The 24,338-nt window shown below is 46.4% G+C and overlaps 1 protein-coding gene across 1 annotated transcript in view; it reads right to left on the bottom strand.

The window, feature by feature from the left end:
- Positions 1 to 24,338, bottom strand: part of LOC110520223 (Krueppel-like factor 7) — a 69,136-nt gene that overhangs the window by 10,006 nt on the left and 34,792 nt on the right. The window contains exon 2 of the mRNA XM_021597385.3: positions 3,047 to 3,680. Within this exon, the coding sequence (XP_021453060.1) occupies positions 3,047 to 3,680 (634 nt within the window). The remainder of the gene's footprint in view (positions 1 to 3,046; positions 3,681 to 24,338) is intronic.

Here is a 24,338-nt window from a genome sequence, read left to right as displayed (position 1 = left end):
ATAGGGAAAAGGGTGCTATTTCGGAGATAGCCAGGGAGAAGGCAACACCTCAGCACTGTATCAGCAAACACCACTTTACAGCCAGATTCCACTCAACACACTCCATATAACACTCTTCTACCTCTGGGGTGAACACATGAATGCAACACATTCTGAACATCTGTCTGCCTTTGCCCCTTGATACACTCATAAACATTTTGCCAAAAGACCTGAGGCTTTTTATTTGCTCATTCTCCCCCACTGTGTAAAACCTGTAGCAGATGACATCCCCAGACAGTGTTGCCTTGTCATGAGAGCCTGTTAGGCAGGCAGACAGACAGGCAGGGATGAAGGCAGGCAGGCAGACAGGCAGGGAGGTAGACAGTCAGGCAGGGATGGAGTCAGGCAGGCTGGCTTCAAGGACCACTCAGTCATTTTGGAGTCTTGAGGCCACAGGTGCAAGACAGCAAACATTTCACACCCCTTCCTCAGTAATTGGCCAAAGCTCCCCCTCCTCTCCACTACCATCAGCTCCTCCTCTTTGCATTAACCCCCCCCCATACCTCCCTCCCCCTCTCCAGACTTGACAGAATGAAGCAGGGTCGGCTTGGACCCACCATCACGGCAACTACGCCAGCCAATTATAACTTGCCGAGGCGAGGATGCATGATGGAGTCGCCTAGCAACCGAGAGAGAGAGAGTTTGTGTGAGAGAGACAGAAAGAGAGCGAGTAAGACAGAGAGAGAGAGAGAGAGAGAGTTTGTGTGAGAGAGACAGAAAGAGAGAGAGAGAGAGAGAGAGAGTTTGTGTGAGAGAGACCGAAAGAGAGAGAGTAAGACAGAGAGAGAGAGAGAGTTTGTGTGAGAGACAGAAAGAGAGAGAGTAAGACAGAGAGAGAGAGAGAGTTTGTGTGGGAGAGACAGAAAGAGAGATAGTAACACAGAGAGAGAGAGAGAGAGTTTGTGTGAGAGAGACAGAAAGAGAGAGAGAGAGGCGTGCAGCCGCCTGAATCCGCCAGTCATGGACACTCAGCGCCACCAGCCAATTATGGCTCTGCTCTGGATGAGTGTAATACAGTTGCCAGGCAACCCAAACCCCCAAAAAGGGAGCAGGTTGGGGTGGGTGGTAGCTTTTTTGGGGGGTGGGGGAGAGTGTATTTGGGGGTTGGGTGGTGTTAGGGGCAGGGGTAGTTGGAATGGGCAGCACTGTGTTAAAACAGGCTGAGACTGATACCAGGAGCTGCAAATAATCAGCCATTTACAAACTCTCCTCTCGCCTGTTCTGATATGGTTTCCTAGCAACGCACCCCCCCCCCCCACCTCATCACCCACCTCTCCCTCCCATCAGCATCACAGGTGCCTGTGTGCTGCAGTTAATTACATTTCCTTAGTCAACTGGAGATAGAGTGTAGAGCCTATTATGATCTCTCAGCTGAAGTTACAGCAGACAGACAAACAGACTGACTCAGACAATTATGGCCCATTTCACATTTCCTAGAGTTCCATCCATGCAGCAGCTCCCGTCTCCCTAAAACAAAGAATCCATTCCCAACACCAGAGGAGTGAAGATAGGAAAATAGTGGGTGGGTTTCTGTTCTGACTGCTCACATTCTAGAACAATGTTCAACCTATAGAATTAGAATCACTAGAATGAACATTCGTTTTAGTCATTCTAATTCTATAGTTATTCTAGTCATTCTAATTCTATGGTTATTAAACCTCAGTGAAAGGCTGTGTATTTCCTTACCAACTGTTATTGATGGGGCCATCCAGGAGCATGTCATCCTCATGAAGCAAATCCTGCACTAATCTTAATCTCCCTCCCTGTGTGTCACTGATGTATGGACATAATAACCAAAACAGAAGGATTAGGCTAATTACTGTACTGTGCTGCTCTTGTCTTGTAATGAACATATCGGGGCTGGGGCTACACAGCAGCATGCTGCAGCATGTCTTAAGGGTGTTGTTTTCTCTTCTACCCTTCTCTTTTTTTTCCCCCTTTCCCTCCTCTCATTTTTTGGGTGTGGGAGGAGGAGGGGGCGAATGAATGGCTTGCATCAGCTCGCTGGTGATTAGCATCGCTAGCGCTCTAGTGGCAGCGGTGAAACCTGCCGAGTCAACAGCAGGCCTCGGGAAAGGATTAGCGTCGCTAACACTGATGCTAACGCTACGGCTAGCGCTAACCTGATGCCAACACTCCTCTCTCTCTCTCTCTCTCTCTCTCTCTCTCTCTCTCTCTCTCTCTCTCTCTCTCTCTCTCTCTCTCTCTCTCCGAGGTTCACTGGGAGGCCAGTGGTGGTGAGATACTCCAGGCTGCAGTAGACATGGCTGAATTAGCCATTTAGACCTGTCAGTCTATCAATCCATTGGCAATTACCGTACCACTCCCACCGCTAGCAGCTTGTGGACGGAGAGACTGGACTGCTTTCAGTAAGAGACTCAGAGTCACTGAGGTGAATGAGAGAGAGAGAGAGAGAGGCTGCACTGCAGAGCTAAGACCTATGTATTTTTAGCCCGTTGGAAGGATCTCACAGGGGGATATAGAGCGATAGATCAAGACTGCTTCTGTGTTTCTACTCCACCACACTGGATTGCAATCCTTGCACTCACACATATCAAGCTGAGAACTTATACTGAAACAGAAGATGTTTCCAGGCAGAGTTTAAACCTAAACCTATATTCTCCCAGGGTCTTGTGTTAGGTGCATGGTGCACCTGTATAATTGTAGATGCATGGTCCTTGGTCAGGTTAGACAGTGTGTTTTCAGGCAGTGTGTTTAGTGCATGACCTGGCCTTATTGGCTGGGTAACCTTGTAATCTCCACCCGGCCACCTCTCAGAGCCTGAGAGTTCCTCTCTAGGTTTCTTCCTAGGTTCCAGCCTTTCTAGGGAGTTTTTACTAGCCACCGCGTTTCTACATCTGCATTGCTTGCTGTTTGGGGTTTTAGGCTGGGTTTCTGTCTAAGCACTTTGTGACAACTGCTGATGTAAAAAGGGCTTTAGAAATACAGTTGATTGATTGCATGATGCATGGCCCATAGTTATGGTCAGGCCTAGGTTCTGTCTCACCTGTGTGTGTCCTCTGGTGTGCCTTCAGGTGGGAACTCTTGGTGTAAACCTTCCTGCAGCCGTTGAACTGACAGCGATGGACCCTCTTCTTGTTCTCTGGGATATCTCCCCCCAGCGACCCAGCCCCCTGCTCGCTGTCACTGTGCCCCCCCCTGCTGGGCGGCGAGGGTAGAGTGGAGTGTGTGGCCACCAGCTTGGCCGCATTCAGACCAACCTTCTTGGCCACCAGTTTGAGAGTGAGCGTGCCGTCGGCCGTGGCGGTGAGCGTCTGCATGGGCTTGACCAGGTGGCGGCCCAGCTCAGGCGAGGAGGGTGGTGTGAGGGAGGTGACGGCACTCAGCTGAGCAGCGTTGACCCCGTTGACCCCCTCCTTGGTGGTCTTCGCTCCAGACTCTTTTCCGGAGGCCTTGGTGTTGTGGGGCTGTGGGGCCTGTAACACCTTGGGAAGGGAGACGAGGAGGGGAGGGGGGCTGGGCTGGTCGGGGAGGCTGGGGAGGAGGGGGTCCATCAGGTCCTCGTCACTGTCAGCACCCTGCATGAAGGTGGGCGTCAGGAGACAGTCGAGCTCCTCGTCAAACAGCTCTGATAGACGCTTGGGTTCTGTCTGCAGGTACCGCTCCAACTCCAGACACGTCTGTAAGGGGAGAGAGACACGGTCAGAAACAGGAACAGTTTCAGGAGAGAACACTCATCCTTCATCTACACATATTATTCAGAGACGCTTGGGCTCTGTCTGCAGGTACCGCTCCAACTCCAGACACTCAGTCAGAGACTGGGACACAAGGTCGGCACGGGCACAACAGCCCCACCACACTCATCTCTAATCAATACATACTGTTTCAGACCTCATACAAAAGTACCGATTTGATTAGCCTCATATGAAACAACTGATCATATCAACCACATACACTCTTAGAAAAAATGGTTCCAAAATGGTTCCCAAAAGGATAACCCTTTTTGGTTCTAGATAGCATCCTTTTTTTCTAAGAGTGTATGATAACCAGTCAGTGATTCATCAGAAATCAAACACTCTGACACAGCCACACACTCTATATCATAAAACCACTGACTAGATACATATCCAGCTCTGCTAATCTAACCACCAACCCACATCATCATAATCTGAGCATCCTATCATCCCCTCCACCCAGTATGGTCCAGTGGTCCAGCCTCTCCAGTGTTGACCATGTCACCGGCTCCTAGCTGAGCCCAGAGAGGGGGATTATTCTCTGATTGAACTGTGCTGGCCTTACTCTTTCCCTCCACTCCACTTTACAAGGGAGAGAAATTAACCAGCCATGGAATTTTTATCATGAGAAAGAGGAAGGGCGGGAAGGGAGGGGGATACATGCAGAGAGAGAGGGAGAGAGAGAGGGAGAGATATAGGGATACATGCAGAGAGAGAGGGAGAGAGATATAGGGATACATGCAGAGAGAGAGGGAGAGAGAGGGAGAGAGATATAGGGATACATGCAGAGAGAGAGGGAGAGAGAGGGAGAGAGATATAGGGATACATGCAGAGAGAGAGGGAGAGAGAGAGGGAGAGATATAGGGATATGTGCAGAGAGAGAGGGAGAGAGAGAGGGAGAGAGAGAGGGAGAGATATAGGGATACAGGTATGTGCAGAGAGGACACAGTATACCAAACACTCAGCAGAAAGGTTGTTCTATTTAGGCTGTTCCCTCACCTCTCTCTTAAACCATACCCTACCAGAAAATCTCATTGTTAAAACACACACACACACACACACACACACACACACACACACACACACACACACACACACACACACACACACACACACACACACACACACACACACACACACACAATCACTCTCTCTCTCGTGTGTTTCTTTTCTGCTAGGGCTTCATTAGAATGAGCAATGCCTTGCCGAGAGAGAGAGAGAGAGAGAGAGAGAGAGAGAGAGAGAGAGAGAGAGAGAGAGAGAGAGAGAGAGAGAGAGAGAGAGAGAGAGAGAAGAGCACGACTCACTAACTGTGCTGAGTGCACATTCTTCATACTGGTTCTACAATACTGTTGTGCAGTCACAGTGGTCAGTTTAGATATTAGATTGTTCCGTTTGGCATGTCACAGCTAAAACACTTGGGCAGAGGGAGAGGGGAGCAGAGCACCGGAATGGAGTCAAACCTTCCACCACTTTAATCCGTGTCATCAGTGCAAATTATAGCTGCCTTACCTATTATCTTAACTACAGAAACACTGTGACACGATGTATCTAAAGGCATGCAGCACTTGTAGGCTGCTCTGTTCCCCTGTGTTTATAGTCAGGCCCCCCCCACCACCACGACATATTTTTGTTGGGCATCTAATAAGCTTTGCTTTGCTAGTTTTACATCTGTTTTAAAAGAATGTCTTCTTTTTTCATTTGCGTATGAGCATATATCAAAGAGATTTCTTCGGGGGTGTGAATGTTTCAAACTCATTTAGTCTGATAAGCATTGTGTAGATATAGTGTGACGACGCACTAAAAAAGTCCTTTGTTAACGCTGACTAACAGTTGTGCTAAGACAAGGCTTTGGGCCATTCCTTTGACCAGCTCCATGCTATGATTTGTGAACACTTTTATTCTTTCTTGGTAATTCTAGTGTAATACAATCTGCAGTCAAGCATGGCCAAGGAGGGCCATTGTATTTATTGTATTTTAATTGGATCAATCGTCACTAATGCATGGTAAAAGCAACACTGCAGGTAGGCCTAGCCATGACCCTGCTTGCCAAATGACCATTGAGACAGTTGGAATAGCTCTTTAAACATTGTGCTGCCTTCTGAGTACATATTATCCTCAACTGTGACTAGGCCCACAGTATGGTCAGTGGCACACACACACCTCAGGGGCTGGACAGGGGGAGGTGATATCACACGCCAGTAGGCGTGTCCAGTAGGAGAATACACTACCTATGACATTTCATGTATGACCTTTACGTTTTTTTGATATGCGATAGGAAAGGTAACACACACATTCTGACACATATGCACACACACACACACACACACACACACACACACACACACACACACACACAAACGCACACGCACGCACACACACACACACACACACACACACACACACACACACACACACACACACACACACACACACACACACACACCCTGCAGGGGGATAGATCAGTGCAGTGTGGGAGCATGCTGGCTCATGGCTTTGGCAGCTCGTGTGAGTAGAGGGGGCTCAGTCACCTCCATTCCCCAGTTCCGTCCCACAACATACGGATAAAGGTCATATCATACTGTGCTGCTGCTCAAAGGACATTAAACCCTGCATGGCCACGTACTCAACCAGGCTGAGCATTCATAGCACTATACACTCCTTCAAAAAGGTACCAAAAGGGTTCAAATCAAATCAAATCGAATCAAATTTATTTGTCACATACACATGGTTAGCAGATGTTAATGCGAGTGTAGCGAAATGCTTGTGCTTCTAGTTCCGACAATGCAGTAATAACCAATGAGTAATCTACCCTAACAATTCCAAAACTACTACTACTGCGGCTGTCCCAGATATAACCTTTTTTGCTTCCAGATATGACCATTTTGGGTTCCCTGCAGAACCCTCTGTGGAAAGGGTTCTACATGGAACCCAAAGTTGTTCTACTTGGAACCAAAAGGGTTCTACCTGGAATCAAAATGGTTCATCAAAGGGTTCTCCTATGGGAACTGCTGAATACCCCTTTTAGGTTCTAGATAGCACCTTTTTTTTCTTAAGAGTGTAAAAATGTATAGATCTAATATAATAAGATTCATATGGAAGTGGATCAATCATTATAAGACTGTTTATTGGGAGAATAAAGTGGGTGGTTAGGTATTGGCTATATTGTTGTAGAAATAGCTGAGAAGTATGCTAACTGTCTCTTTAGACTTCCAGTCATTGCTCTAACGCTAGTTAGCAATGGCTCCAGAAACTACCTTCAAACTGCACACAGAGACATCCTGCACGGAGAGGCTTAATTGCCAAAATGTCACACTATCCCTTTTAACAGTGACAATGTTATGTTAAGTAGGTGTGCCATGTTTTACAAGGCTCCATTAGTCACATACAGTATTCTCCAAAAACACCAGTCAGAGGAAATACAATGACCAGAGGTTGTGTGTGTGTGAGTAATCACCCCCTAAAAGATTAAGCTACCACCTAAAGCACATACAATACGATATAATACAGTAAAATACAATACAATATAATACAATACACATAGAACAACAATATCTGGTCACACTGACATGGGGATTAATTGTTGTTAATAGTTAAATACACTACAGGAGAATAGAAGTGGTGGGAAAAGTACCCAATTGTCATACTTGAGTAAAAGTACACACACCTTAATAGAAAAGTCAGTCACCCAGTAAAATACTACTTGAGTAAAAGTATTTGGTTTTAAATATACTTAAGTATCAAAAGTAAATGTATAAATAATTTAAATATTAAGCAAAGCAGCTGGACACATTTCCTAGTTTTTAATTTTTTCACAGATAGCCAGGGGCACGCTTCAATTAGGACATCATTTACAAACGAAGCATGTGTTTAGTGAGTCCACCAGATACTGTAAGAGGCAGATGGGATGACCAGGGATGTTCTCTTGATAAGTGTGTGAATTAGACAATTTTCCTGTCCTGCTAAGCATTCAAAATGTAACTAGTACTTTTGAGTGTCAGGGAAAATGTATGGAGTAAAAAGTACATCATTCTCTTTAGGAATGTGGTGGAGTAAAAGTAAAAGTTGTCAAAAATATAAATAGTAAAGTAAAGTACAGATACTCCAAAAAACTACTTAAGTAATACTTGAAAGTATTTTTTACTTAAGTACTTTACACCACTGGAGAATAGCAGCGTGGGGACTACATTTATAAAACGCTAGTTTTATATGAAGCACCTGTTAAAAGTCTATTGAATGTGTAAGTAGGTCTATGTTTTCTCCCCTCTCACACTGTGACTGGGCCATAGATCCCACAGCTACAGTAAAGACAGTTCTCCCTCTGTGAGCCTGGACTCTGAGATCCTTGATGCTAGGCTTAGATTTGTAAGCCGCTTTGGATAAAAGCATCTGCTAAATGGCATATATTATTGTGCGTGTGCGCGTGCCACAATGTATGTGTGTCACAGTGTGTGTATCAAACTGTGTGTGTGTCCATCAATAATAGATGCTGAGCCGAAGGGGTTCACACCCAGCTAAGAGCCTCTGTCTGTCAGACAAAGAGACCAGAGAGGACCACAGCCATCGCTACATCTACAACTAACTGTTATTACACCATCCAGCTGGACTCCAACTAGACACAAAGGGGAAATTATCACCAGTCTGACCCAAATGGCACCCTATTCCCTTTATAATGCGTTCATTGGAAGACTATCCATAGGGCTCTGGTCAAAAGTAGCTCAGTATATAGGGAATAGGGTGCCATTTGGGACGCAACCCCAGCAATATCCGACTTGGTTACTCTCAATGTCTTGGCACCAGTGGCGTAACTTGTGGGCCCCCTGCCTTGCGGGGACTGAGGGGGTGTGTGAGCTACGCCAGCGCTTGGCACCCTGCTCGGGCATTATAAAGTCAGCACATCATCTAAACTAATGGCTTCATATGATCTCATTCCTGCATCTAGGAAAATGTGTATTTATGTTCTCTCTCCCCTCCATTTTGGGGTTCAAATCTCTCTCATACAAATAGGTTTTAATTAAAGCTTTGGCTTTCATCCGATGCTGTTTGAAGCTCTATCTCTTGATGCTAAACTGATCTCTCTCCTCCGCTTTTCTCTCTCTCTCTCTCTCTCTCTATTCTCTCTCTCTCTATTCTCTGCTCTCTTCTCTCTCTCTTCTCTCGCTCTCTTTTCTCTCTTTCTTCTCTGCTCTCCCCTCTCCCTCTCTCCCCCTCTCTCTCTTCCCTCTCTCCCTACACAGCATGCGTTGATGAGTAATTAGCCACTCAAACGACCCAGCGAAGAGATACTCTTTATTCAGCTAATTTGCTGATGGGTAGCCTGTGTGTGTGTGTGTGTGTGTGTGTGTGTTTTCATCTGTGTATGTATAAGAGAGAGAGTGTGTGTGCAGAGACTGGTAGCCTACGTGCCAAGAGTTTTGATTTCACTGCAGAAAACCTCCTCATTGTGCCTTGAGGGGCTATGCTGTATAACTTAGAGAGAGGTGCCATCTCAGAGAATACAGTTTGTCCCCTCAACCCCCTTCTTCTATTTGGCCTGTACTGTGTCATACAGCCTTCAGTGCAACTGGCTGTTCTCAATGAGCCGGAATGGAGTCTGTCCGTAACGGGCCATCTCCCCTCCCCTCTGGTGTTCATAACAATAACCCAGGGTGCTGTAACTTCGCCACAGCTATTATCCACCCCCTCCCAACACACACACACGCTCCGAACATCATAACCATTCCTCTGTAAAATTGGGACTGCACCCTTGATTCATTGCTGTTTATTTTGTCGGGAGCGTTAGGGAAAGCGTTAGGAGGGGTTTGAGTGTTTCTGTGGGAGCCTGCGGTACCTGCTGCACCATTAGCTCTGTAACGACACCACAATTACTGAGGCTGAGGCAGCCCTGCCTGTCAGAGGAGAGGAGCGCTATCAGGGCGGGAGGATGGGAGGAGTGACAGATGCTTGCCATCAACACAGGAGACGTTTCAAATCTCTAGCGCTTTACCTTCTCCCATCCTCTATTCCACAAAATGATCTAACCTCATCAGAGACCTCTGTCCACCTTTACTAAGACAGAGGGAGATATATAAAGAGGGAGGGGGAGAAATGGGAAAAGGAAAGGGTGGATAGAGAGAGATGGAGGAAGGGAGAGAGTGAGAAAAGAGGGTGGAAGGATAGAGAAAGACACAGAGAAAGGGTAGAGGGAGGGAAAGTGCTTTACTCTGCCAGTAAGAGGTAGATGCTATCTGTCCCAATGACATTTAGAGCATCATTGTAGCAGAATAACATCCCAGTCATCTGGTCTGGAGCCCACACCGTCTCTGAAAGGATTTCATGGATTTGTTACCCTCCCTCCCCTCTCCTTCTCTAGCAGGGGATTGGTTTACTATGGAGCGCCTGTGTGTGTGTGAGTGTGAGTAGGAGTGGGAGTGTGGCTTGTCATGGCCCTGCCTGACGACCAGCGGTGTGGCTCTTGCCTGCTGTTTGATGATGTGTGTGAGATGTGATGTGTGTGTGTCTGTGATGCTGGAGAGAGTGACAGTGGAGGGACCATCAAATCAAATCAAATTTTATTTGTCACATGCGCCGAATACAAAGGTGTTGACCATACAGGGAAATGCTTACTTACAGGCTCTAACCAACAATGCAGTTCACGAAATAGAGTTAAGAAAATATTTACTAAATAAACTAAAGTAAAAGATAAAATAAAAAGACAATAAAATAACAATAATGAGTCGAGGTAATATGTACATGTAGGAAGTGGTGAAGTGACTATGAATAGATAATAAACAGTGAGTAGCAGCAGTATAAAAACAAAGGGGGGGGGGGGGGGCCCTTTGCAAATAGTCCTGGTAGCCATTAATTAGCTGTTCAGGAGTCTTATGGCTTGGGAGTAGAGGCTGTTAAGGAGCCTTTTGGACCTTTTGGACCTAGACCTGGTGTTCCGGTACCACTTGCCGTATGGTAGCAGAGAGAACAGTCTATGACTTGGGTGACTGGAGTCTTTCACAATTTTTTGGTCCTTCCTCTGACAGCGCCTAGTATATAGGTCCTGGATGGCAGGAAGCTTGGCCCAAGTGATGTACTGGGCCGTACGCACTACGCTCTGTAGCATATTATGGTCAGATGCCAAGCAGTTGCCATACCAGGCGGTGATGAAACCGGCCAGGATGCTCTCATTGGTGAAGCGGAAGAACGTTTTGAGGATCTGGGGACCCATGCCAAATCTTTTCAGTCTCCTGAGGGGGAAATGGTGATGGCGTTCCCTCTTCACGACTGCCTTTGTTTGTTTGGACCATGATAGATCGTTGGTGATGTGGACACCAAGGACCTTGAAACTCTCGACCCGCTCCACTACAGCCCCGTTGATGTTAATGGGGGCCCGTTCGACCCTCCTTTTCCTGTAGTCCACGATCAGTTCCCTTGTCTTGTTCACAATGAGGGAGAGGTTGTTGTTCTGGCACCTCACTTCCAGGTCTCTGACCTCCTCCTTATAGGCTGTCTCATCATTGTCTGTTGTGTCATCAGCAAACTTAATGATGGTGTTGGAGTCGTGCTTGTCCACACAGTCGTGGGTGAACAGGGAGTACAGGAATGGACTGAGCACGCACCCCTGAGGGGCCCCAGTGTTGAGGATCAGCGTGGCAGATGTGTTGTTGCTTACTCTTACCACCTGGATGTGGCCCGTCAGAAAGTCCAGGATCCAGTTGCAGAGGGAGGTGTTTAGTCCCAGGGTAATTAGGGATGAGATTTGTGGCCACTATGGTGTTGAAAGCTGAGCTGTAGCCAATAAATAGCATTCTCACTAGAGGTCGACCGATTATGATTTTCAATGCCGATACCGATTATTGGAGGCCCAAAAATGCCGCTACCGATTAATCGGCCGATTTTTATATATATATGTTTGTAATAATGACAATTACAACAATACTGAATGGACAATGAACACTTATTTTAACTTAATATAATACATACAGTGCCTTGCGAAAGTATTCGGCCCCCTTGAACTTTGCGACCTTTTGCCACATTTCAGGCTTCAAACATAAAGATATAAAACTGTATTTTTTTTGTGAAGAATCAACAACAAGTGGGACACAATCATGAAGTGGAACGACATTTATTGGATATTTCAAACTTTTTTAACAAATCAAAAACTGAAAAATTGGGCGTGCAAAATTATTCAGCCCCTTTACTTTCAGTGCAGCAAACTCTCTCCAGAAGTTCAGTGAGGATCTCTGAATGATCCAATGTTGACCTAAATGACTAATGATGATAAATACAATCCACCTGTGTGTAATAAAGTCTCCGTATAAATGCACCTGCACTGTGATAGTCTCAGAGGTCCGTTAAAAGCGCAGAGAGCATCATGAAGAACAAGGAACACACCCTTTGACGCTTTGCCTGTTTGATGGTTCGTCTGAGGGCATAGTGGCCGGATTATTGTCCCACTAGCCTTTAGCTCGGTGCAGATGTGGCCTGTAATCCATGGCTTCTGGTTGGGATATGTACGTACGGTCACTGTGGGGATGATGTCGTCGATGCACTTATTGATGAAGCCAGTGACTGAGGTGGCATACTCCTCAATGCCATTAGATGAATCCCGGAACATATTCCAGTCTGTGTTAGCAAAACAGTCCTGTAGCGTAGCATCCGTGTCATCTGACCACTTCCGTATAGAATTATGATCAGATTTGCCAAATGGAGGGCAAGGGAGAGCTTTGCATGCTTCTCTGTATGTGGAGTAAAGGTGGTCTAGAGTTTTTTTCCCTCTGGTTGCACAAATGGGGTAAAACTGATTTAATTTTGCCTGCATTAAAGTCCCCGGCCACTAGGCTTCTGGCTGAGCATTTTCTTGTTTGCTTATGGCCTTACACAGCTGGTTGAGTGTGGCCTTAGTGCCATCATAGGTTTGTGGTGGTAAATAGACGTCTACGAATAATATAGATGAAAACCTTCTAGGTAGATAGTGTGGTCTATAGCCTATCATTAGGTACTCTACCTTAGGCGAGCAATACCTTGAGACCTTGAGTCATCGCACACTAGCTGTTATTGACCAATAGACACCCTTCCCCACCCCCCCTGAAACATAAGATATTACAATTTTCAATGTCCCGTTGATAGGATTGTCTCAATCATAGATCATCCAGTTTATTCTCCAGTGATTGCACATTGGCCAATAGAACAGATGGTAGAGGTAGTTTGCCGACAAATTCTCACAAGGCACCCCCTGTATATCTGTCTTTTATTCACACAAATGACGGGGATTTGGGCCTGGTTTAGGTGAAGCAGTATATCTTTCGCGTCAGACTCATTAAAGAAAAAATCCTCATCCAGTTTGAGTGGAGTAATCGCTGTTCTGATTTCCAGGAGCTCTTTCCGGTCATAAGAGACGGTAGCAGCAACAATATGTACAGAATAAGTAACAAACAAACAACCAGAATAGCACAGTAGGTTAGGAGCCCGTAAAACGGCAACCATCCCCTCCGGCGCCATTGTATGGTGAAGAGGTTGTGTTGAAGCTGGGATGCTATGTCAGTCAAGGAGGCCAAAGGGGAGACGACAGCTGAAACACACACACACACACACACGGTCTCCCCATCCCCCCTCTTCAAAGCTCTAGGGTTCTTGACATTTAGAAGATCCAGTTACAGGGAGAGGCAGTAGATACAGTGCTTTAGTGAGTGAGCTGAGCGCATGGTGTGTGTGTGTGTGTGTGTGTGTGTGTGTGTGTGTGTGTGTGTGTGTGTGTGTGTGTGTGTGTGTGTGTGTGTGTGTGTGTGTGTACTTTTGCTGCTTTATTTGAAAAGCTGGTCGTAAAACCAGTGAACTGGAGGCTCTTGGAGGCTGATTTCTTACACAAGACAACAAAAGAGTAGAAGGAGCTCAATAAAGAGGTGAATGGCAAATGGAAAGACACGTGTGTGAAAAGTCAACACACATCAGCTCTGTACAATGCTGAGTGGCAAAAGAGATTCCCTTTGATCTGAAACAAGACTCCCTGACTACGTCCTGAATGGCACCCTATTCCCTATAGTACACTACTTTTGTCCACAGCCCTGGTCAAAAGTAGTGTGCTCTGAAGGGAATAGGGTGCTGTTTGGGATGCAGTACAAGGCCTGGCAATGGAACAGTTTGTTCTCTCAGAACATCAATCTCAACAAAGAGATTTGGTTCTGTGTTCAAGAGGGTCGAGGGAGCAGACAAAACAAGAGATAAGCATCTGAACAGGACGTACATTACTCCCCAGACCTTTCGATGTCTGTTACCTTTCTCGTTTTATACACAAAATAGGTTTCAGAGCCCTTTCTCTCCGCAGCTACTGTTGGAACTGAAACAGCCCTGGGATGGTTGAGGAACTTTCTTCATATAAAGCGGTAACACAGAAAATATTACATTTAGACCACAAAACCCAAGCCTTCTTAATGTCCTGAGGCACAGCTAGCTTTTATTGCTTGGGATATGTCCCTGAAATGCCCCCCCTGATCTGCCCAGGCCACAACCCTCCCCTATCCCCAATCCCCCTACCCCACTGGTCTCCTCCAATGAAATTTTAATCAACAGTCTATGATGGAGTGGGGCCACTCAGACACTCCCGCTGTGTGATTGCTCTGCCTTTCCCCCCACCCCCCCACCCCTCCATCATCTCTGCACCTGTGTCAACCCCCCTCCCCCACTCCTTCTCTCCCTCCCTCCTTACAATACTTACAGTAGCCCCTCATTTCCCCCTCACCCCTGCCTCCCCTAGCTCCCCCCCCCCCCCCTCTGCACACGTCCCGACACATTCTCTCACAGCAAAGCAATTAGCACGCGAACGTCACCCCCCTACTCTTCCCTCACCCCCCCACCTCTACTCCCGCCCTGATCCACTGCCACCTGGGCAGACTAATAAACATAGGTTATAAAACGAATGAATAGCGCAGGCAGCAGCAGATAGACGCAGCATAGTGCAGAATAAGGAACATTTAAACAGCTGTTAGTGGAGACAAGGAAGATATGCCCTTTTAATTTGGGGGATAATTTAATCTGGTTTTTCTTGGCCCCTGGCCACTGACGCGTGGTTTGTGCATGTGCGGGGAGCGGGGATTGGGTGGGATACGGAGTGATATGATGGCTGGTTGGAAATGAACGTCTCTCCTGCCGTCACGCGCCAGACGGCCCTTCGCCAGGGTCATTTGTCAAGTCATGCGCTTGTCCTCCAACATGCAGCAGTTATCGAGGGTATAAAAATTATGTGCTTACTTTCCACAATCCATTGCTGCAATTCCCACTGACAGCAGAATTGGCTACAGAGCCAGAGCACTGCACTCACTACTACCACAAAACATGGTGTGAGTCCCACATGGCACCCCATTCCCAATAATGCCATAGTAGTGCATCATATATGGAATACGGTTCCATTCAGGGTGCAGATGAGGAGTCCATCTCCTGTTTGAGTGTGTTTCTGGGTTAAAAGCCGAAAGCAAGGCCTCGTTCATCCCACCAACCACACATTCACTACCTCCGCATTGGACAATTCTGAGCGCCCTAACAGAAAAAAAGAATCAACACTTGACTTTTTGAATGTTGTTGACTTCTACAATACATATTTCCGATTTTTAATGACATCTCTTGGAGAGGCCACTTGTGAATATACTAGCCTACAGGTTTAATAAAAGGCATTTAGCATTACTCTAATATACACAGAGAACACTCAGATGTAGGATTGCATGGCATATCAGCATTACATCAATGCAAAGTCAGCAGATATCATTTCTAGTCCTAACCTAACCCTAAATTATATCGAATTTACACACAGAAATATTTCGAAAGATCAACATCTTGATCAAGTGACAAACAAACAACCACCTGTCAAGGTCTTTGCCTTCTGATATATTATGCCACACTGCCTGGCCTGCACTGTGTACTGTAAGACAATCACACCATCGTGCATGGCCCCAGCCAAATCAATAGGAGGAAGAGAGAACGAGAGGGAGAAAAAACAGAGGTGTGGTCCCAGTTACCAGAAGGAGAGAGGAAGAGAGGAGGGGAGTGAAGAGGAGAGATAGGGGTAAGATGAGGGAGAGCAGCCTGATCTCATAGACTTGATGAAACTTAGCAAATGTAAATCCGGGACACTCAAAATATGTTATGTTTGGTACGGTTACATAAGACAGATGGTTACTTAAGGCAAACAACTAAAGTAGGGTGATTGGTCAAGGTGAACGGGTGGGCGTATAACGCAAACATCTAGCAACCCAAAGGTCACAAGTTCGAATCTCATCATGGACTTTTTCATTTGAGCGAATTAGCAACATTTCAACGACTTACTACTTTTTTAGCTACTTTGCAACTACTTCCAAGTTAGTTTGGGGCTCTCGAGTGACGCAGCGGTCTAAAGCACTGCATCTCAGTGCTAGAGGTGTCACAACAGACCCTGGTTCGATTCCAGGCTGTATCACAACCGGCTGTGATTGGGAGTCCCATAAGGCAGCGCACAATTGGCCCAGCGTCGTCCGGGTTAGGGTTTGGCCGGGGTAGACTGTCATTGTAAATAAGAATTTGTTCTTAACTGACTTGCCTAGTTAAATAAAGGTTCATTTTTATTTATTTTTATAAACCCTAACCTTAACACTAACCCCTAGCATAGCTAATGTTGGCCATTCTAGCTAGGCTAGAATTCATAACATATAATACGAAATGGGTGATGGAATCCACAAATGAATACAAACAGCACCATATGAAACGTAACATATCATACTAAATGGAGTGTCTTGGATTTACCTACAGAATAATACGAAATGCTCTGAGACGAGGTTGGGGAGAGAGGAGAAAAGCACCTGACTGTGAGTGAAAATCAGGAATTCACAGCCACATTTGGCAACACCTAAAAATATCCCACTGCTGACACCACCTGCTGCAAGCAAGGCCTCTCTCAGGAAATACACAGAGTTGTGTGTGTGCAAGCGTGCGTGTGTGCGTGTGTGATTCTGTGTGAAAATGTTTGATATTGCGTGTTTGTGTGTGCATGCATGCATTATTCCATGTGTGTGTACATGCGTGTAATTGTATGTGTCTTATTATACGTGTGTGTTACTTCCTATTGCCTGCCCTGCAGCCAGTGCAGAAGAGGGAAGTCAAATGGCCCGGACACTGAGAGAGCAGAGGGTTGTGGGGGACACGAGAAATAAGGAAGAGCGATTGCACTCAGAGGACTTGGCCCTATTAGTGGGCTAGCTTGAGCTCTGGGTGAATTATGGCCAAGCAGCAAATAACCCTCAGGCCATTCCAGTGTGTGTGTGTGTGTGTATGTGTGCTTCAGTCATATTGGCTTAGCTAGTGGGCTTAGTATGACCATGCTTAGAGGGGGAATCAGGAATCAATACATCACTGTTATCCCCCCAATTCACTACGGCTGGGCCTGGGTTCATTTCTTTTGGATTCGCTAGTTATATAAATGGTGGTGGGAGTGGGAGTGGCTTTAGTGTATTGTGCATTGTCTGGCAGTGGCAGCCATGCTTGGGTTGTGATTCTGAGTAAGGAATGTCTGGTGTCTGGTGTAGTGTGTGTTAGTGATGTGATCTAAGTGTTGTAGATCTGTAGGAGGACAATTGTTGTAATTTGAAATGCCACAGAGTAGGGCTAGGGTATTAAAAAATATATATATTTTCCAAATTGATATTTGGAGTCAAATATCAATATAATATTATCCAAAAATGTAACTGTATCAATCCCCCCCCCCCTTCAGTAAGACTGTGATACATAGATATATTGTCTATGGTCTAATATCTGCCATCCACATCAGCTCCGCATGCCAAATGTCTGTTTACAACATCAGTGATGTTGTGTGTGGCTGGCCAGTACAGTCAGTGGACCAGAGTTCAGTTTATACACAGGGTTTCATCCCTCCTTAGATGTGTGTGTGTGAGAGTTTTTTCTCTGTTCAGTCATGTGGACCAGAGTTCAGTCTACACACAGGGTGCTGATCCCTCCTCAGCCTGGATGTGGATGTGACGAGGGGTGGCTAAGGATCAGGTCTGCTCTACATCTGTATCCTATCTCAGTAGGAGAATGCCTGGCCGGATGAGACAGCTGTAGATCTGAATGGGAATCTCCCCATTCCTTCCTTTATCTGAGTGACTGGTTGAAGACTGCAGTACGCACACAACCCTTATTTAGTCCTTCACTATCTGCATTAATTGACCATGAAAGTACCCAATAAATACACAGTTAGTGTTCATGTAATCTGGCTAAGTACTTTACTCGTAGGCAGATAGTTAAGCTCAGCTCTGGGGTTGAAGATTAGGGAGGACAGCAACGCATTCATTACTGTGCTTCAATATTTACTTTTGCTTTCTTGCTGTCTATCAACACCAAGAGGGAGATACTATTTTAGTCCCCCATGGGCCCTCCTCCATTCCTCCGTTCCTCCTCTCTTCTCCTCCTATCCTCTCCTGTCAAATCTGTCTTTCTTTGTCTCCCTCCTGCACATTGCCACCAAGCTTCTGTCTGCTCTCCCCTCCTCCTCTTCCTCCTCCTCTTCATCTCCTCTCTAGTCTTTGTCCCACGTGCACCCACCCACACACACACACACACACACACACACACACACACACACACACACACACACACACACACACACACACACACACACCAGGCTAGGTCCTCTGGGAGCGGGGAGGAAACAGACGGACAACAGCTCACACAGAGATGAGGAAAACACAGTGTCACCATCGCAGCGTGTCGGTTAAAGCCATTCACATTTTTAAGAGAAACAAGAGACAACGTCTTGACTTTGTGTCGGTGTGAATGTGGGTGTTCTATCAGCCTTTGTTTTAGAGGAAACTGAGGGGATGCGTTGATATCCAAGATGATTGCAGGGTCAAGTGAAACAGTAGTGGGTGTGGAATGGGTTGACATATTGATGAAATTAGTAAATTGTACATTATCCTTGTTGTTCAATACTTAAAATATTGGAATAACCAGGTGTAAAAGGCTCCTTTTTCCCTTCTTTAAACACCCTGAGTTGTTAGAAGTGGTGGTGGGATCCCGTGTTAGTCAGAGTGGTGGTGAAATTAGTTGTGGCTGAGCTGATGTCTTGTGACACATCTTGGCAGGACATAAGGGCTGCAGCGTTCAGGTTCATGAACTAAACCAGACAGGTTTATTATGACATCAGCACTTATCAAGCCAGGGGGAGAGCAGGGCTGAAACACACACACCTCAACCTAAATGTTCATGACACAGCACAGCACAGGACACACACACACACACACACACACACACACACACACACAGACAGACAGAGAGACAAACATTTATAGAGATAGCTCTGCCATAAAAGTCATTCCTAGATATTAAATTCTCCTGGCAAAACCTCACAGACCCCTGTATAACCCCACAGTCAAACCTATTCTATATCCGTATGAATTATTACAAGACACCATCTGTAGTCTATAATAATTCTACCCCATGGAGAAAAAGGATAATAAAGATGATTATTTTCAATATTGTGCTTCTATAAAATTCATCCCCTCCCAGGGCAGAGGAACAAAGCAAGGCTGATTCTATTCGGTGGTTGTCTGATAACTCTCTGTCTGACATAACCATAACCCCATCCGTGAAAATCGTATTTTCTAACTCCCCACAGGAACACGCCAAACTGAATAAGAAACTTCATGTATCCCGGTTCCCCTCCTGAATGAGGCCTAATGAAAACCCTCTGCTCTGGGCTCTGACGGGGAGCTGAAGGAGAGCATTTATGTATAGTCAATAATCAGGTGTGTGTGTGTCTGTGTCTGTGTGTGTGCATGGCATGTGTGCATGTGTGTGTGTGTGTGTGTGTGTGTGTGTGTGTGTGTGTGTGCGTGCGTGCGTGCGTGCGCGCGTGTGTGTGTGTGTGTAAAGCAGTGAATTGTGTAGTTAATAGTGAGATATGAGGCAGCATTCCAGCTAGGGGCCAGCTAGTCAGATCTCAGATCTCTGAGGCAGAACCAGCCGAGGGAGGCCAGGCAAGGGACAGGCCTACAGCTACATCAGGGTGGAGATGGTGCTGGGAACACAACAGCCTTCTCTGTAGTCTGTAATGTGACTAGACTGAAGGCCCTTTGATCAGTGGGACAACAACATGTGTTATCATAAACAGAGGGATTATTTTATACAATACATTTATACTGTAAATCTAAGACATTGTTATCAATTTCCTTGTTGAGTTACCTGATTTTAGACAGCGGAAGCATAATTTTAAATGTACCTCAGTCACTACACAACCCCCCCCCCCCCCCCCCCCCCCAACACACACACAGAACCGATAATACCATGTCTGAGAGAGAGAGGGTTTTCCAATTGCTGAGGTAAAACAGTAAAACAGGCCAGAGGCGACAGCCTGCCAGCCACACTGTTCTCTGATCCTGATCCATAGCCTCTTCTCTTCTACCGGTCTCAGCCAGTCTGTCCAGCCAAGGGTCAGGGGTCAGCCTGCTACCACCCAATTAAACCCAGCAGGACAGGGCAGAGCCACTCTGGACCTTGGAGAGGGATGTGCCCTCCTCGCCTCCAGGGCCCATGTGACCACAGGGTCACCCAGAGTCCACCAACCAGTGGGGGAGCTCCTCGCTCAACGCTCGCTGCCTGCCACATCGTTAATGAACTGCCCGGAGGCGTCCGTGTGTGTGTGACACTGTGTCATCGGGAAGGTGGGCCAGCACAACACAGCGGAACACTTCAAAGAACTGAACAGTGAGTCAGAGTATTGTGGTGGACGACCGTGTCTGAGTCCAGACACGATTAGCTTTCCTTTCCAAGTTGACTCGACTGAGTAAAGGAAAGTAGATTAGTGGGTCATAAAGGGTGGCTTTTTAAATGAGTATGTGTGTGTGTGTGAGATGTGTGGGTGTTTGAATGGTAACACTGAAGGACAGTGTGTGCGACCCTTCCATCTGCGTCCCCAAAACACACACACAGTGACTTCTAAGCCCTGACAGCGTGCAGCTGCAGCTGATGAATACATTCAGTTAATGGAAGGGGGGGCTGTGCCTGTGTGTGTGTGTGTGTGTGTGTGTGTGTGTGTGTGTGTGTGTGTGTGTGTGTGTGTGTGTGTGTGTGTGTGTGTGTGTGTGTGTGTGTGTGTCAATCATCCTTTGCCTATGTTTGTGTGGGCTAGCCGACAGAGAGAGAGAGAGAGCTATTTCTGTTTGTGTACACACAAAACACACAAATACCCACTCAGTTGTGCTGGGGTCACCAGATCCATGGTTTGACGGTCAGAGCCAGGACAAAGCAGGGGAGAGTTAAGCCCATTCAGACGCTTTATCAGCAAACACGTGTCAGTCCAACAATGACCTCTTGATCCTTGCTGTCCCCCACCCACACAGCCAGCCATCACAGCCATCACACACACCCTCCTCTCCCCGTCAATACAGCCGTCACTCACAAACACACTCATAAAGCTATACACACACACAAACGCAGGCACGCACGCACACACACACTTGACATCTGAGACTACAGATGACCTCACTATAGAGAGAGAGAGAGAGAGAGACAGAGAGAAAGTGAGTGAGAGAAAGAGAGTGAGAGAAAGAGACAGAGTGAAAGACAGTGAGAGAAAGAGACAGAGTGAAAGACAGTGAGAGAAAGAGAGAAAGAGAGTGAGAGATAGAGACAGAGAGAAAGACAGAGAGAAATAGAGTGAGAGATAGAGACAGAGTGAAAGACAGTGAGAGAAAGAGACAGAGTGAAAGACAGTGAGAGAAAGAGAGAAAGAGAGTGAGAGATAGAGACAGAGAGAAAGACAGTGAGAGAAAGAGACAGAGAGAAAGACAGATTGAAATAGAGTGAGAGATAGAGACAGAGTGAAAGACAGTGAGAGAAAGAGACAGAGTGAAAGACAGTGAAAGAAAGAGACAGAGAGAAAGAGAGTGAGAGATAGAGACAGAGAGAAAGACAGTGAGAGATAGAGACAGAGAGAAAGAGAGTGAGAGAAAGAGAGTGAGAGAAAGACAGAGAGAAATAGAGTGAGAGATAGAGACAGAGTGAAAGACAGTGAGAGAAAGAGAGAAAGAGAGTAAGAGAGAAAGAGACAGAGTGAGAGAAAGAGACAGAGTGAGAGAAAGAGGCAGAGAGACAGAGAGTGAGAGATAGAGACAGAGAGAAAGAGAGTGAGAGAAAGAGACGGAGAGAAAGACAGTGAGAGAAAGAGAGAAAGAGAAAAAGAGAGTGAGAGATAGCGACAGAGAGAAAGAGTGAGAGATAGAGACAGAGAAAGAGAAAGAGAGTGAGAGAAAGAGACAGAGTGAAAGACAGTGAGAGAGAGTGAGAGAAAGAGACAGAGAGAAAGAGACAGAGTGAGAGAAAGAGACAGAGAGAAAGAGACAGTGAGAGACAGTGAGAGAAAGAGACAGAGTGAAAGACAGTGAGAGAGAGTGAGAGAAAGAGACAGAGAGAAAGAGACAGAGTGAGAGAAAGAGACAGAGAGAAAGACAGTGAGAGAAAGAGAGAAAGAGAGTGAGAGAAAGAGAGAGAGTGAGAGAAAGAGACAGAGTGAAAGACAGTGAGAGAAAGAGAGAAAGAGAGTGAGAGAAAGAGAGAGTGAGATAAAGAGGCAGAGAGAAAGAGAGTGAGAGATATAGACAGAGAGGAAGAGAGTGAGAGAAAGAGAGTGAGAGAAAGAGACAGAGAGAAAGAGACAGGGTGAGAGAAAGAGACAGAGTGAGATAAAGAGGCAGAGAGAAAGAGAGTGAGAGATAGAGACAGAGTGAAAGAGAGTGAGAGATAGAGACAGAGAGGTAGAGAGTGAGAGAAAGAGAGTGAGAGACAGAAATAGAGAAAAAGAGAGTGAGAGATAGCGACAGAGAGAAAGAGAGTGAGAGAAAGAGAGAGATAGAGAGTGAGAGAAAGAGAGAAAGGGAATGAGAGAAAGAGAGTGAGAGATAGAGACAGAGAGAAAGAGACAGAGAGATAATGTTAACACGTTTCCCATGCCAATAAAGCCCTTTGAATGGAATTGAATTGAAAGAGTGAGAGATAAAGAGAGAGAGAGATAGAGACAGAGAGAAAGAGAGTGAGAGAAAGAGACAGAAAGAGAGTGAGAGAAAGAGACAGAAAGAGAGTGAGAGTAGTAAACAGCCCATTGACAGCGGCAAAGCCTTTGTGAAATGTTATATTTTGCCCCAAACAAGCGAGGGATTGAGAGCCAGTCAAAACAGCATTCACTGCTCAACATAAACAAGCATTTGATTCACTGGTTTCTCTCTGTTTACAGCCGCCTCCACAGTATATCCTCTTTTCTTTTTGTAATGTTTGGGTAAATGCATTTGTTCTGCTGGCAGGTAAGGGCACAACAGAGGTCCCTCGACATAATGGGAGTAGTGGATAAAAAAGCAAGCAACCTTTCATTGACAGAACAGTAAGCAAGCACACTCACAACAACCCAGCATTACAGTATTGTGTTGGGACATCGTGTAAGGTTCTCCTTACACAAGCTGAAGGAATGGCTTTGTGATAACCATTCTCGCTGTGCGTCCGCATAGAACTGACTCACTGAGCTGACTGACCCATCCACAGGACTGAAGAGTCATGGTGGTGGTGTTGTAGTGGAACTAAAGGCAGGGGATTGTTTGGGGTGGGGGGGAAGCATTAGTGGGGAGCACCTCAAACATAGATTAATCCAGAAGAGGCTGGTAGTGATCTGAACCCAGTCAGTAAACTGGGGAGGAGAGAAGGAGAGACAGGGAGATTGAGCGATTGAGAAAAGGAGAGAGAGACCAAGAGCGAGAGAGAGAGTGAGAGAGAGAGAGAGAAGAGTGGAGGAGAGAGATCAGTTTAGCATCAAGAAATAGAGCTTCAAACAGCAGAGAGAAAGTCAGATCCCTGAGAGTCAGATCCCTGTCTTCCTTTAAAGGGATTTAGTGGGGGTGGGGGGAGCTTCAGCCTCTGTTTATCTTTGTATGGTAGCAGCTAATGTTCTAATGTGGGCCAGCCTGGCAGCTCTGGGGTAATCTAATCAGGATACAGCCATTTTCATTAAACCGCCCAGCCGGGATTACTCCCCCTCACAAGCCGATTGAAAGGGGACCCAGGGTTAACAGCTTGTTATAGGATTGGGGTGTGGGGGGGACACTGAGCTGAGTGAGGGATGCTAGGCTAGCTAATAGTGTGGCTGTTGTGATGGTGTGTGTGGCTGTGGTGGTGGTGTTGGTGTGGCAGGGGGTCCTATGCCAGGCTAATCTTCATTAGGCACTGCTATGAGAGGAGGAGAGAAAGGGGCCAGACAGGGGATACAACACTCAGACAAAGACAAAACAAGAGGGGGAGTGGCTTAAAACAAACAAAGAGCAGGGAGGACTGAGGTAGAGACAAAGGGAGAGAGATGGATAGAGAGAAGGAGAGAGGGAAAGGAAGGATGGGGCATCAGGGGAGAGGATAGGAGGGGGAGAGAGGGAAAGAGATGGAGGGGATTGTGAGATGGAGAGAAGAGGGGAGGAAGATAGATAGGGAGAGGAGGGGAATGAAGAGAGGGAAGCGTTTTGTTTCACGGGGACGAGGTGGGTCAGTCAGTGTCGGTTGGTCCTCTGGGCTCTGGTTGTATTGAGATCTCAGGTTACAACACTGTTCTGTTCCAGTCAGTGGGCATGTGACTGATAGGCC

This window comes from Oncorhynchus mykiss, chromosome 3 (assembly GCF_057628025.1).
Source record: "Oncorhynchus mykiss isolate SJ-2025 chromosome 3, ASM5762802v1, whole genome shotgun sequence".
Taxonomy (NCBI): domain Eukaryota; kingdom Metazoa; phylum Chordata; class Actinopteri; order Salmoniformes; family Salmonidae; genus Oncorhynchus; species Oncorhynchus mykiss.
Note: the sequence above shows the minus strand (reverse complement) of the source record. Positions and strands in the feature narration are given on the sequence as shown.